The sequence below is a fragment of the Chrysochloris asiatica genome, unplaced genomic scaffold (genome assembly GCF_000296735.1).
Source record: "Chrysochloris asiatica unplaced genomic scaffold, ChrAsi1.0 scaffold00014, whole genome shotgun sequence".
NCBI lineage: Eukaryota > Metazoa > Chordata > Mammalia > Afrosoricida > Chrysochloridae > Chrysochloris > Chrysochloris asiatica.
Window position 1 is genome coordinate 15,547,246 of NW_006408532.1, and position 12,992 is coordinate 15,560,237.

General features: G+C 38.3%; 1 protein-coding gene across 1 annotated transcript in view; it reads right to left on the reverse strand.

Moving 5' to 3' along the window:
* Positions 1-12,992, reverse strand: part of TRPM3 (transient receptor potential cation channel, subfamily M, member 3) — an 805,178-nt gene that overhangs the window by 195,613 nt on the left and 596,573 nt on the right. Inside the window, 1 exon segment of the mRNA XM_006834915.1 lies at positions 8,994-9,066. Within this exon segment, the coding sequence (XP_006834978.1) occupies positions 8,994-9,066 (73 nt within the window).

The following is a 12,992-nucleotide window of genomic DNA, read 5'->3' on the forward strand; positions in this document are numbered from 1 at the left end:
CACTGTGTCAATCCATTATGTTGAGGGTCTTCCTCTTTTTTAAAGACCCTCCACTTCATCAAGTATGATGTCCTTCTTCAGGGATTGTTTCTCCTGATAACATGCTTAAAGTATGTGAGATGAAGTCTCACCATTCTCGCTTCTAAAGAGAAATTCCAGCTGTATTTCTTGCAAGACAGATGCGTTTGTTCTTTTGGCAATTGGTGGTATAGTCAATGTTCTTCACCAACACCATCATTCCAAGATGTCATCAGTTCTTCTCCAGTCTTCCTTATTCATTGTCCAGCTTTCACATGCACATGGAGCTACAGAATATACAATGGCTTGGATCAGGCACACCATAGTACCAAAGTGACATCTTTGCTCTTTAACATTCTAAAGAAATCTTTTGCAGCAGATTTGCCTATTGTAACATATTGTTTGATTTCCTGACTGCTACTTCCAGGAGCATTAAGTAAGAAGAAACTCTTGAATGCTTCCATCTTTTCTCTGTTTATCATTATGTTGATTATTGGTTCAGTTATGAGAATCTGTGTTTTATATGCACTGAAATGCAATTCATACTGAAGGCTGTATGATCATCCATAAGTGCTTCAAGTCCTCTTGGCTTTTAGCAAGCTGTGTCATCTGCATATTGTTAATAAGCCTTCCTTCAATCCTGATGCAGTGTTCTTCTTCAAATAGTCCAGCTTCTTGTATAATTTGCTCAACATGCAGAATGAATAAGTGTGATGAAAGATTACAACCCTGGCACACACCTTTTCTGATTTTAAGCCACACAGTATCGCCTTGTTCTGTTCTAACAACTAGCTTTTGGTCTATGTACAGATTCCATATGAGCACAATGAAGTGTCTGAGCTTCCCATTCTTTGCAATGTTACCCATAGTTTGTCATAATCCACATAGTCAAATACCTTTGCATAGTCAGTAAAACACAAGTAAGCATCTTTCTGGTATTCTTCTTTCAGCCAAGAGCCATTTAATATCAGCATTGGTATCCCTCATTGCACATCATCTTCTAAATCCAGCTTGAATTTCTGGCAGCTCCATGCCCATATGCTGCTGCAAATTTTTAGAATTATCTTCAGCAAAAGTTTGCTTTCAAGAGATTTTAATAACATTGTCCAATGATTTTGGCATTCTGTTGGGTTACCTTGGTTTGTAATGGCCACAAATATGGATCTCTTCCTGTTAACTAACTGGCCAGGTAGGTGTCTTCCAAATTTCATCGCCTCATCCTTTTGTTGAAATATTTCAGTTGGTATTCCATCAATTTCTAGTGTCTTCTAGTACAGCTTGGACATCTTCCTTCAATATTATTGATTCTCGATCATATACTTCTTCCTGAAATGGTTCAACATTGACCAATTCTTTTTTGTATAGTGACTCTGTATACAAAAAAGACTTCCATAATTTCTGGATGATTCTTGTGTTGTTCAATATTTTTTCCATAGATTCATTTAATATTGCAACTCAATGCCTGATTTTTTTCTTCAGTTCTTTCAGTTTGAGAATTGCCAAGAATGCTCTTCCCTTCGGTTTTCAAGCTCCATGTCTTTGCAAATTACAGTATGATATTTTACTTAGTCTTCAAGCTGCCCTTTGAAATCTTTTGTTCAGTTCTTCTGTTCAGCCATTGGTGTTCAGTGTGTCAAATCTATTTTTAAGATCATCTCTAAATTCAGGTGGGACATCCATAAGGCCATATTTTGGTCCTTGTGGACTTGCTTTAGTTTTCTCCAGCTTCAACTTGAACTTGCACATGAGCAACTGATGGTCTGCAGACTTTCCAATCTTCCCCTGACCTTGCTCTGGTTGATAATATTGAGCTTCTCCATCATCTCTGTCCACAGATGCAGTCATATGGATTCCTGTGTATTCCATTTGGTGAGGTCTATGTGTATAGTTGCCATTTATGTTGTTGAAAATTTACACACTAGTGATTAACTTTACAGCTCTCTCTTTTTCCTATCATCAGGTTTTTCAGGTGATAAGGATGATTAAAATTGGACTACACAATTATTTCTCATGTGTAAAATACAAAATTTCAAAAGTAAGTGTTAACCCATGTTAAGTGCTCCACACATGATTTCAAAAAATACATAAAAATACTAAGTTAACAAAATAAATACTTTGAAACAGATATAATAATCTCTTCTTTGCCAAACTGTTCAGTATTATGGATAATATGCTTCACAAATCTACGGGGTCAGCATCAGAGAGCATTTAAAACCTTTTGTAGAGTTGACACACCATAATCTTTTAATGGCACAAACCCCTGTTAACATCATATGTTGCATAAATACTGTTCATTATAGTGATTAGAAATTTTAATTTCTTAGAGAAATCATAATTTCTTTTAATCTTCTAAGGCAATATTTTTTTTAATTGCAGGTTATAACCCATTAGTGGGTTAAAAAATCAATTTAGTTGGATATAATCAGCAATGAAGATAGAATAGAGTTGATTAAAATAGAAAATATCCAATTTCAATGCACATAAACAATGTAAATATTATTTCATAATGATTTAATTTCAATTTTCTGTATGCATATGTATAAGTATTTGGATATAGTATAAAATGTATTTCTTGCTATCATCACGCTCAAAAAAGTTGGAAAACAACTATTCTACAATACAAATAATTCTAAGACAGATCAAAAAATGAAGCACAATTTTAAGTTTCACAGGTCAGAAAGGAAGAAGATAATATTTTCAATAATGATATTATCAAGGCCAATATGTTTTTAGCAACAATTGGGTCACTTCCTCACTTGCTATGAATTTTAGTTTAAGGTCATAAATGTGGTGTTTCACTTCTCTATGTCAGTAGCATAGAGATGCCTTGGTGATGTATGTAAATGAAGTCTATGGGATCAGACTCTACCATTTACTGGTTGGCTCATCTTGCATACAAATTGTTCTGTGTCTCAATTTTCTCATCTTTAAAACAGGGATTTTTGTAAAATGGTCTCATTGAGTTGTGAATATAAATGAAGTCATGCACAAAATCTACCCAATATAGTGTTTGACAAATAGCAAGTCCTTAAAGAATTTTAGGTATCATCATTGCTAATTGTTCTTATCTTTATAGAAGAAAATCAACTACCAAAAGTGGTTATTTGTACATGGGCTTTACCTTTCTTGTCAACACAACTATGAATGTAGTGGGGCATTGTTGTTTTGTTGTTGTTAGGTGCTATTGAATTAGTAATGACTCATAGTGACACTATGCATAACATAACACTGAACAAAACACTACCCAGTCCTGTGCCAACCTCACAATCATTGCTATATTTGAGCCCATTGCTGCTGCCACTATGCCAATCCATCTCATGTGGGTCTTCCTCTTTTTCTCCAACCTTCCACTTTAACAAATATGATATCCTTCTTCAGGGACTGGTCCTTCCTGACAATACATCCAAAGTATGAGAGACAAAGTCTGGTCATCTTGGCTTCTAAAGAGCATTCTGGTACTTCTTCCAACACAGATTGGTTTGTTCTTTGCCACTCCATCATACTTTTAATATTCTCCTCCAACACCATAACTCAAATACACTTATTCACTGGTGGAGCATACAGTGGACACAATGATGAAAACTTCTTAGATATTATGAAATATATTTAATGCAATGAGCTGCTGGGTCTGGAGGCTCAAGACCACAGTCTCAGAGGACACAATGGTCAATTGGCATAATATACTTCACAAAGACAATGTTCTACATCCTACTTTGTTGAGTAGTGTCTGGGATCTTAAAAGCTCATGAGCAGCCATTTAAGGGGCAGCTATTGGTCTCTCCATGTGTAGAAAAAAGAAGAGTGGTAAGAATTGAAGATGCTTGGAATCAATTAGCCCAAAAGACTAATTGATCATGTGAACATCAGTCTCCATGACTCTGAAACTGGAAGAAGTAAATGATGTCTGGCTACCACTACCAACTGCTCTGAAAGGGATCACATTAGATAGAGTGAGAGAAAATGTAGAAACAAAACTAAAAATTATTATTCACATTTATGTACCAACCACTAAAACCAATGATGATAACACTGAAGAATTCTACCAACTTTTTCAATCTGAAAATGGTTGAACATGTGTAATAAAAATGTATTGCTAATTATTGGTGATTGGAATGCAAAAGTTGGAGACAAAGGGGAAGGATCAGTAGCTAGAAAATAAGAAAGACCTTCATGATAGAAATGATGCTTGAGATTGAATGATAGAATTTTGCAAGACCAATGACATATTCATTGCAAATTCTTTTATAAACAAAGTAAAAAGTGACTATTCACATTGACCTTACCAGGTGGAATCTAATTGACAACATCTGTAGGAAAAGATTGTAGAAAAGGTCAATGTCACCAGCCAAAACAAGGTCAGCGTCAGACCCTAGAACAGACCATCATTTGCACATATGCAAGTTCAGGCTGAAGCTGAAGAAAAATTTTAAAAGTCCACGATAACCAAAACATGACCTTGAACCTATATCAGCTGCATTTAGAGAACATCTGAAGAACAGATTTGACGCATTAGACACTAAGGGCCAAAGACCAAAGAGTTGTGGGATGACATCAAGAACATCAGAGAGAGAAATCAAAAGGTTATTAAAAAGATTGGAAAGAAAGTAAATGTCAAAATAGATGTCTGAAACTGGATCTCCAGCATAGAGATAAAGCAAGGGGAAAAATAAGGATGTCAAAGAACTGAACAGAATATTTCAAAAGGCAGCTCAAGAAGACAAAGTCAAGCATTATAGTGAAATGTGCAAAGATCTGGAGTTAGAAAACCAAAAGGGGAGAACATGCTCAGCATTTCTCAAGCTGAAAGAAGTGAAGAAAAAATTCAAGTCTCAACTTGCAATTTTGAAAGATTCTATGGGTAAAATGTTGAATGATGCAAAAAAGCATCCAAAGAAGATAGAAGGAACACTCAGAGTCACTGTACCAAAATGAAATGGTCGATGTTCAACCAGTTCAAGAGGTAGCATATAATCAAGAACCGATGGGTACAGAGGGAAGATATCCAAGGTACACTGAAAGTATTGGCATTAAACAAGGTTCCAGGAATTGACAGACTAGAAACTGAAATCTTTCAACAAACTGATAAAGCACTGGAGACACTCATTCCTGTAAGCCAATAAATTTAGAAAACAGCTACCTGGTCAACTAGTCAGAAAAGATCCATACCTGTGCCCATTCCAAAGACAGCTGATCCAACCTAGTATAGAAATTAAGGAACAATGTCAATAATATCACATGCAAATAAAATTTTTCTGAAGATAAGTTTTAAATAGCTGCAACAGTACATTGACAGTGAACTGCCATATCTGAATTCAGTTAAGGATATGGGACAAGGGATATCAGCCTTTGGTATGGACTGTACCTCAATATGAAGAAAACAAAAATCTTTACAACTGGGATCAATAAATGATATCATGATAAATGGACAAAAGATTGAAGTGGTCAAATACTTCATTTTGCTTGGATCCATGATCAACACTCATGGAAGTAGCAGCCAAGGGATCAAATGATGTATTGCATTAGGCAAATCTGTTGCACAAGACCTCTTTTAAGTGCTCAAGAAAAGATATCAGTTTGAGGACTAAAGTGTCTATAATCTAAGCTATGGTATTTTCAATAGCCTAATATGCATGTAAAAACTGCACAATGAATAAGGAAGACCATAGAAGAATTGATGCATTTGAATTATGGTGTTGGAGAAGAATATTAAAAGTACCATGGAATTCTAGAACAACAAACAAATCTGTGTTGGAAGAAATACACCACAGTGCTTTTTAGAAGCCAGAATATTATGTGGAGGGCCCACTTCCTGGAGAAGGACATCATGCTTAGTTAAAGTGGAGGGTCAGCAGTAAAGAGGATGACCCCAGTGAGATGGATTGGCACAGTAACAGCAACAAAATGCTTAAGCATAACAATAATTGTGAGGATGGCCCTGGATTGTGCAGTCTTTCAGTCTTTGCACATAAGCGTGGCTATGAATCAGAAATGACTTGGCGTCACTTAGCAGCAACCACATGCATGAAAATAATGCAACCCAAGGTGTTCCCATTTTTGCCTTAACTTTCAGGAAGCCTACCAGCTGTTCAGCGGGAGAAAGATGACACTTTCTGCTCCCTTAAAGATTTACAGCTTTGGAAAACCTGTATAGGGTCACTATGAGTTAAAACCGACTCCACGGCACATAACCACTACCACCACAGTGAAATGTAATGCTCAATTACAGCAAATGTGGTTGTTGTTAAGTGCTGTGAAGTTGATTTTGACTTGTAGTGATCCTGTATAGGGTTTCCAAGGAGCGGTTGGTGGGTTTGAAGCGCCGACCTTTTGATAAGCACTCCAGTGCTTATCCTATAACAGCATACCAAGGCTCCTAAACAAGCATAGAAATCTAAGGGTTTTTTTGTTTCTTTCTTTCAATGGTTTTTTAAGTATCTTATAGCATGTATGTATGTGTATACACACATATAGACATATATACACATTTGCATAGACATAATATATATTTATATCTTACTGTATGCTAAGTTGTCACTTTCATTTTTCATAGCAGCATTATTCACAATGTCAAAAAATGAAACAATCTAAACTTCCTTCAGTGGAAGACTGGATAATCAAACTTTGGTACAAACACACAATGGAATACTGTTGGACATTAAAGAATAAGGATGAAGCTACTGAGTACCTCACAACATGGATAAGCCTAGAGGTCACTATGGTGAGTCAAATTAGTCAATTACAAAAGGATAAATATTGTCTGAGATCACTATTATAAAAAGTCAAGGAAAAATTTGTACGCTAAAAGAAATATTCTTTGATGGTTACTAGGGATGGGAGGGAAGGGGGTATAATTCACTGACTACAGGGTTGTTGTTGTTGTTAAGTATCAAAGTCAGTTCTGACTAACAGTGACCCTGTATGTTGTTGTTGTTAAGTGTCATTGAGTCAGTTCCGACCCATAGCGATCCTGTATAGGGTTTCCAAGGCTGTAAATCTTTACAGGAGCAGAAAGCCTCATCTTTTTCCCGTGGAACCACTGGTAGTTTCGAACTGTTTACCTTGAGGTTAGCTGACCGACTCATAACCACTATGCTACCAGAACTGTATAGGGTTACTGAATAACAGCTTGTGGGTTTGAACTGCCTACCCTGTGGTTAGCAGCCCAGAGCTTGTACAACACCACATCAGGATTCACGCTAACTTGACTGAAGGGGAAGGAAATATATACAATAAGAGAGAGGTTGTCAAAAAATGATAGTGGCAGGGGAAGACATGGGGAAAAGTACAAGGGAGCGTTAAAGGCAAGAGAAGTAAATCCTGTTATATACACAGTCCTACAATTATGGTAGTCCTGGTGTGGCACTATGGACTAATTCACCAGACTGCAAAGCCATTTGAACTGCAAGGTTGGCAGTTCAAGCTTACCAGCTGCTCCTTGGAAACCCTATACAGTGTCGCTATGGGTTGGAATCGACTCGATGGCACTTCACAACAACAACAACTAGTAGATGGACACTCAGGCTGAATGGATGTGGGAGGGAGTACGTAGGTATGGCGGGATATTTGTACATTGGTGTTTACTTCTGCTGCATATATATCTCCAAAAGTAGTGAAGAATACAGGGAGCAGAGTTACGAAACTTCTTAGACATTACTAATCACCTAGAGGAATTAAGTTGTTTGGCCTGGGGGCTAAGGAACATAGTCTCAGGGGCCACCTTGGTCAATTGGCATAACATAGTCCACAAGGACAATGTTTTACATCCTGCTTTGGTGAGTAGCAACTGGGATCTCAAAAATTCATGAGTGACCATCTAAGGTACAACTATTGGTCTCACTCTATCTGGAGGAAAGAAGAGTGATGAAGCTTGATGACAATTGGAAGCAATTCGTTCAATGGACTATGGACCATGTGAACATCAGCCTCCATGGCCCTGAGACTAGAAAACTAGATTGGCCTGGCCAACACTGAAAACTGTTCTGGATGGGATCACATCAGAAGGTCCTGGATAGTGTGTGCGGAAATGTGGAGCAAAATTTAAAATCATTAAAACAGACCAGACTTACTAGTCAGATAGAGACTGGTGGAACCCTGTGACTATAGCCCTTGGTCACTCTTCAGGTCTGGAACTGAACTCACCCTGGTAGCTCAATTTTCAACCAAGTAATAGGTATATGGGGGGGAGGGGACACAACAACACTAATGAGGTATGCACACCATAGACTTGTCAACCGTTTGAGATCAAAAGGGAAACATTTACCCAAGGACAAAATTCAGAAGGATTGGGAAAGGAGAATTGTAAACAAGAAACACAGGGAAGAAATGGGGTAAGTGATTTTACATTGTTGTTGTTGTTGTTGTTATGTGCCGTGCAGTTGGTTCCGACTCATAGCAACCCTGTACAGGGTTCCCAAGCCTGTAAATCTTTATGGGAGCAGAAAGCCTCTTCTTTCTCCTGCGGAACAACTGGTAGTTTCAAACTGCTGACCTTGCGGTTCAGCCCGATTCATAACCACTACACTACCAGAGCTCCTTGATGTTACATCGAGGGGACTATAATCATTGAGATGAAATGAAGAGTATGACTTGTTAATGCAAAGCTGACAATCTGCTCTGTAAACCTTCACTCAATTTACAAAGAAAAGGTAAAAACAAAAGATAGGGTAATTATTATTAACCTCAAATAACTTAGTGACTTACATGCTACATCGACCTTTTATTTTAACTATGTTTGTATGATTCAATGAATATAAATTGAATAGTTGTATATTTAAACCCTATAAAATTGAGTCATACTGTAACACGTCTATTGTAGGAGAATTTAATAGCATTGACAGTGTCTTAGAGGAGATATCTTTATTTTTTTCAATGCTTGGATGTTTCATGCTGTTAAGATCATATCCACCATCTCAGTAAGATCGTTGTATAAATGCATTTAAATCATTTTTCCACTCTGGACACAGAAACTTTTTTACCTTTGAGTAAAGCTGTCAGGATAGCTAAATCAATGTCCTGATGTCCTTCTGATCCCATCCGAAAAACTGTGATCTGCAAGTTGAGACAAGGTGACCATTATTAGCAATGCATTCTTCCCCCAAGAGGAACTAAATTAACGAGACCACATCTATACATAAACTGCTTTCACATCTATAAGACAGATTCTTAACCATAGGGTAATCACATGTTGTTTAAGTGCTGTCGAGTCAGTTTCAACTCATAGTGATCCTGCATAATATTTCCGAGGAGCGGCTGGTGAGTTTGAACCAACGACCTTGCAGTTCAAACAATCTTGCTTATCCTACAGTGCCACAGCAGGACTCCTAGTAGGAACCTAATAAAAGTGCTTTTGCTCTGTAGTTCATTGAACCTGGGAACAAAGACCACCTTTCCTAATTGCATTGAATATGATTATAATAAGGAAAAATTAGAGACCAAGAACTGTGTCCTCTGCTAGAAATTATGAATTTCTGGATTTACAAAATGTTGGAAGTCTTAATATAAACTGAATTGAGAAAGAATTGTCTAAGAATAGCTGGTTAGTATGCTCTTCACTCCATGGCTCCACCATGTGTATGTGACCATGTACACATGTCTGCAATAAAGCCACCATCCCGGTGTGGTGCTGTAGGGTGAGCACTGGACCGCAAGGTCGATTTGAACCACAAGGTCAGCTGTTCAAACTCCCCAGCTGCTCCTTGGAAGCCCTACACAAGGTTGTTCTGATTTAGAACCAACTTGATGGCACATAACACCACCACCACCACACTCGGTCAGCAATAGTTATCCAAGGGTTTCAATATTATGATCCCTCCAGACCCTTCTGTCCTCTATTACCCTTTGTTGTTGTTATTAGGTGCCATCAAGTCAGTACCAACTCATAGCTACCCTATGCACAACAGAATGAAACACTGCCTGGTCCTGGGCCAACCTCACAATTGTTGTCATGCTTGAGCCCATTGATGCTGCCACTTTGTCAATCCATCTCATTGGGGGTCTGCCTCTTTTTCTCTCATGCTCCACCTTACCAAACATGATATCCTTCTCCAGCGACTGGTCTCTCCTGACAATATGTCTGAAGAATGAGAGATGAAGTTTGGCCATCTTGGCCTCCAAGGAGCACTCTGGCTATACTTCTTCCAACACAGATCTGCAGGTTCTTTTGGCAGCCCATGGCACTTTCAATATTCTCCTCCAACACCATAACTAAAAGCATCAATTCTTCTAGCGTTTTCCTTATTCACTGTCCAGCTTTCACATGCATATGAGGTTATTAAACATACCCTAGCCTGGGTCAGGCGCACCTTAGTCCTCAAGCTGACACCTTTGCTCGTCAACACTTTAAAAAGGTCTTGTGCAGCAGATTTACCTAATGCAATACGTCGTTTGATTTCTTGACTGCTGCTTCCATGAGTGTTGATGGTTGATTACCTTTGAACCTCCTTAAATTCTAACTTAGCAGCATACTCAGTTTGTAAGAAGAAGAGACAGACAATACATAACATCTTTTATTTTTAATTTGGTAATCTAGGAGATAAAGTATCTTTGGGAAAGAATAATGGGGAGGAAAGTGAGATAATAGGAGTGGAGAACTGATACATATTGGTGATTTGACTGTTGACAAGAGACAAAGGGAACTGGGACACTCATTCCAGAAGAATGTGTTACTACAATTGGAACTGCTATCAGGATCTAACCATTGGGAATAATCTCTACTTTTATGACATTGACGAATTTCCCTCATAGCTTTACAATTCCCCAATGTTAAAAAAGAGTCATGAAAAATGCTATCTGTCTGTATAAACTATTGATCACTAAAGCCTGTACTTATGTTTCGTGGAGGAATCTTTGATGAGCACACAGGTAGGATCACGGTAGACATATTGCTATTCAATCAAGGATTCACTTTTATTTCCAGCTACATAGGAAGCAGTGTTACAAGATTTGGGAGTATATTATTTGAAGTTTTGCTAGTATGGTGGGGGAGAAAAGATAATGGGATCAGAGACTGCTAAATTGCCAGTCTCCTTAGAAATCTTCTAGTCCACTTCCTAGGTACAAAGTAACTTGCCTAAGGTCATGTTATGAATCAAAAGGATAGCTCTTATTTTCTTGTATCTTAAATGTTGAGAACAAGTACAGAAAGGGAAGAAGATGCACTTGATTTGTGGGCTACCTAACTCTTTCATATTTTGAATTATATATCCTGAATTATATATACCCTGAGGTCAGAGCCTGGGAAAAGTGTAAGGCAAAGGATGCAAACTAAAATGCTTCTACATGTATTTGAACTAAAAAAAAAAAAAAAAAAAGTAAATGTTGTTACGTGCCGTGGAGTTGGTTCCAACTCATAGCAACCCTGTAAATCTTTATGGGAACAGAAAGCCTCATCTTTCTCCTGTGTAACAGCTGGTAGTTTCTAAACTGGTGACCTTGTGGTCCACACCCCAGTTCATAAACACTATGCTACCAGAGCTCCTTAAAAAAAAAAAAAAAAAAAAAAAAGTAAATACAGAGAGCTAAACAAAATTTATCTTAGGCTCATGGGCAACAGCTGTGATGTCTGGGGAGGGCTATTGTGGTGAAAGGGAGTCTCCAACTCCATTAGTTTTGCACAGAAATCTGTTTCTATACAACCATGACATTAACCAAGCAGTCATTGGTGCCCCACATAAGTGAGTTGGGGCATGAGAGGCAACTTTTCCTTTGAATTAAGAAGGGGTCTCTGCATTGGGAAAGAAATTAGGCCCACTGGAGAAAGAACAGGGTCAAAGTGACAGTGATGTTAGATATATTTTCACAATGTGTCAACATTCTCATGAACTGCATTTTTATGATATTCTTGCTAATATTGTAGTTCTCCTGCGTGCCTTCCCTCCCCATTTCTTCGCTTCTTTGCTTTAAAGCAATTGCTGAACTTTTGGTTTCATATTATTTTTCAATGGAGCCGTGCACTCATGGGTAATACCCTTTATTTTGTGTACCATTCTAGTGTTTCACTAAAAGGGAAGTTTATGGGTTCAGAGTGTAAAGAGTACCTTAAAGCAATTGTTTCAGGAAGCCCTGTAGTCTCAAAGGGCACAGCAAATGGGGACTTTGTAATAATCTAAGTTCTTTCCCAAGTTTTCCTACAAATCTGTGTTGCAAGAAGTGCAGCCAGAATACTCCTTAGAAGCCAGGATGGTGAGACTTTGTCTCTCATATTCCAGACATATTATTAGGAATTCCTGGAGAAGGACATCGTGCTTGGTAAAGTGGAGGGTAAGCGAAAAAGAGGAAGAGCCCCCAATGAGATGGAAGGACACAGAGGCAACAGCAATGGTTTCAAATGCAACAACAAGTGTAAAGATGGTACAGGACCAGGCAGTGTTTCATTCTGCTGTACATAGGGTCACTATGAGTCAGAAGCAACTGGACATCAACTCACAGCAACAACACCCATGATGCCACAAATGCAGTTGATTCATAGAACATGTATTTAGGCACCATCTCATTTGTGTCAGGCACTGTGTATTTGCCAGGGATAATAGAGTAGTACACTAAACGGACAAAATACTTCTGCAGTCAGAGGCTTACATAATAGTGGGGGGAAGAGGGGCAGCAGAGCAAAAGTAAATCAGATACATAGTATGTCAGAATGTGGAAAGTGCTCCACAATGGGGCTTCTTTCTCCTGTTGCTTGTTTGTCTTTCTCCTCACTGTCATAGCCTTTAGCACCTTACCCAGAAGGCAGTGGAGGTCCAGTAGCAGACCTCTCATCCATATGGTAGAATTCCTGGTTTGATTCCTGGCCACCACACATCTGTTTGTGGAGGCTTGCATGTTGCTATGATGCTGAAGAGGTTTCAATAGAGTTTCCAGACTAAGACAGACTAGGAAGAAAGACCAGGCTGGTTTACTTCTGAAAGTCAGTCAGTAAAAAACCTGAATTAGGGACCAACTGGATGACAGCTGTCAGTAAAAACAGCATCTCAACT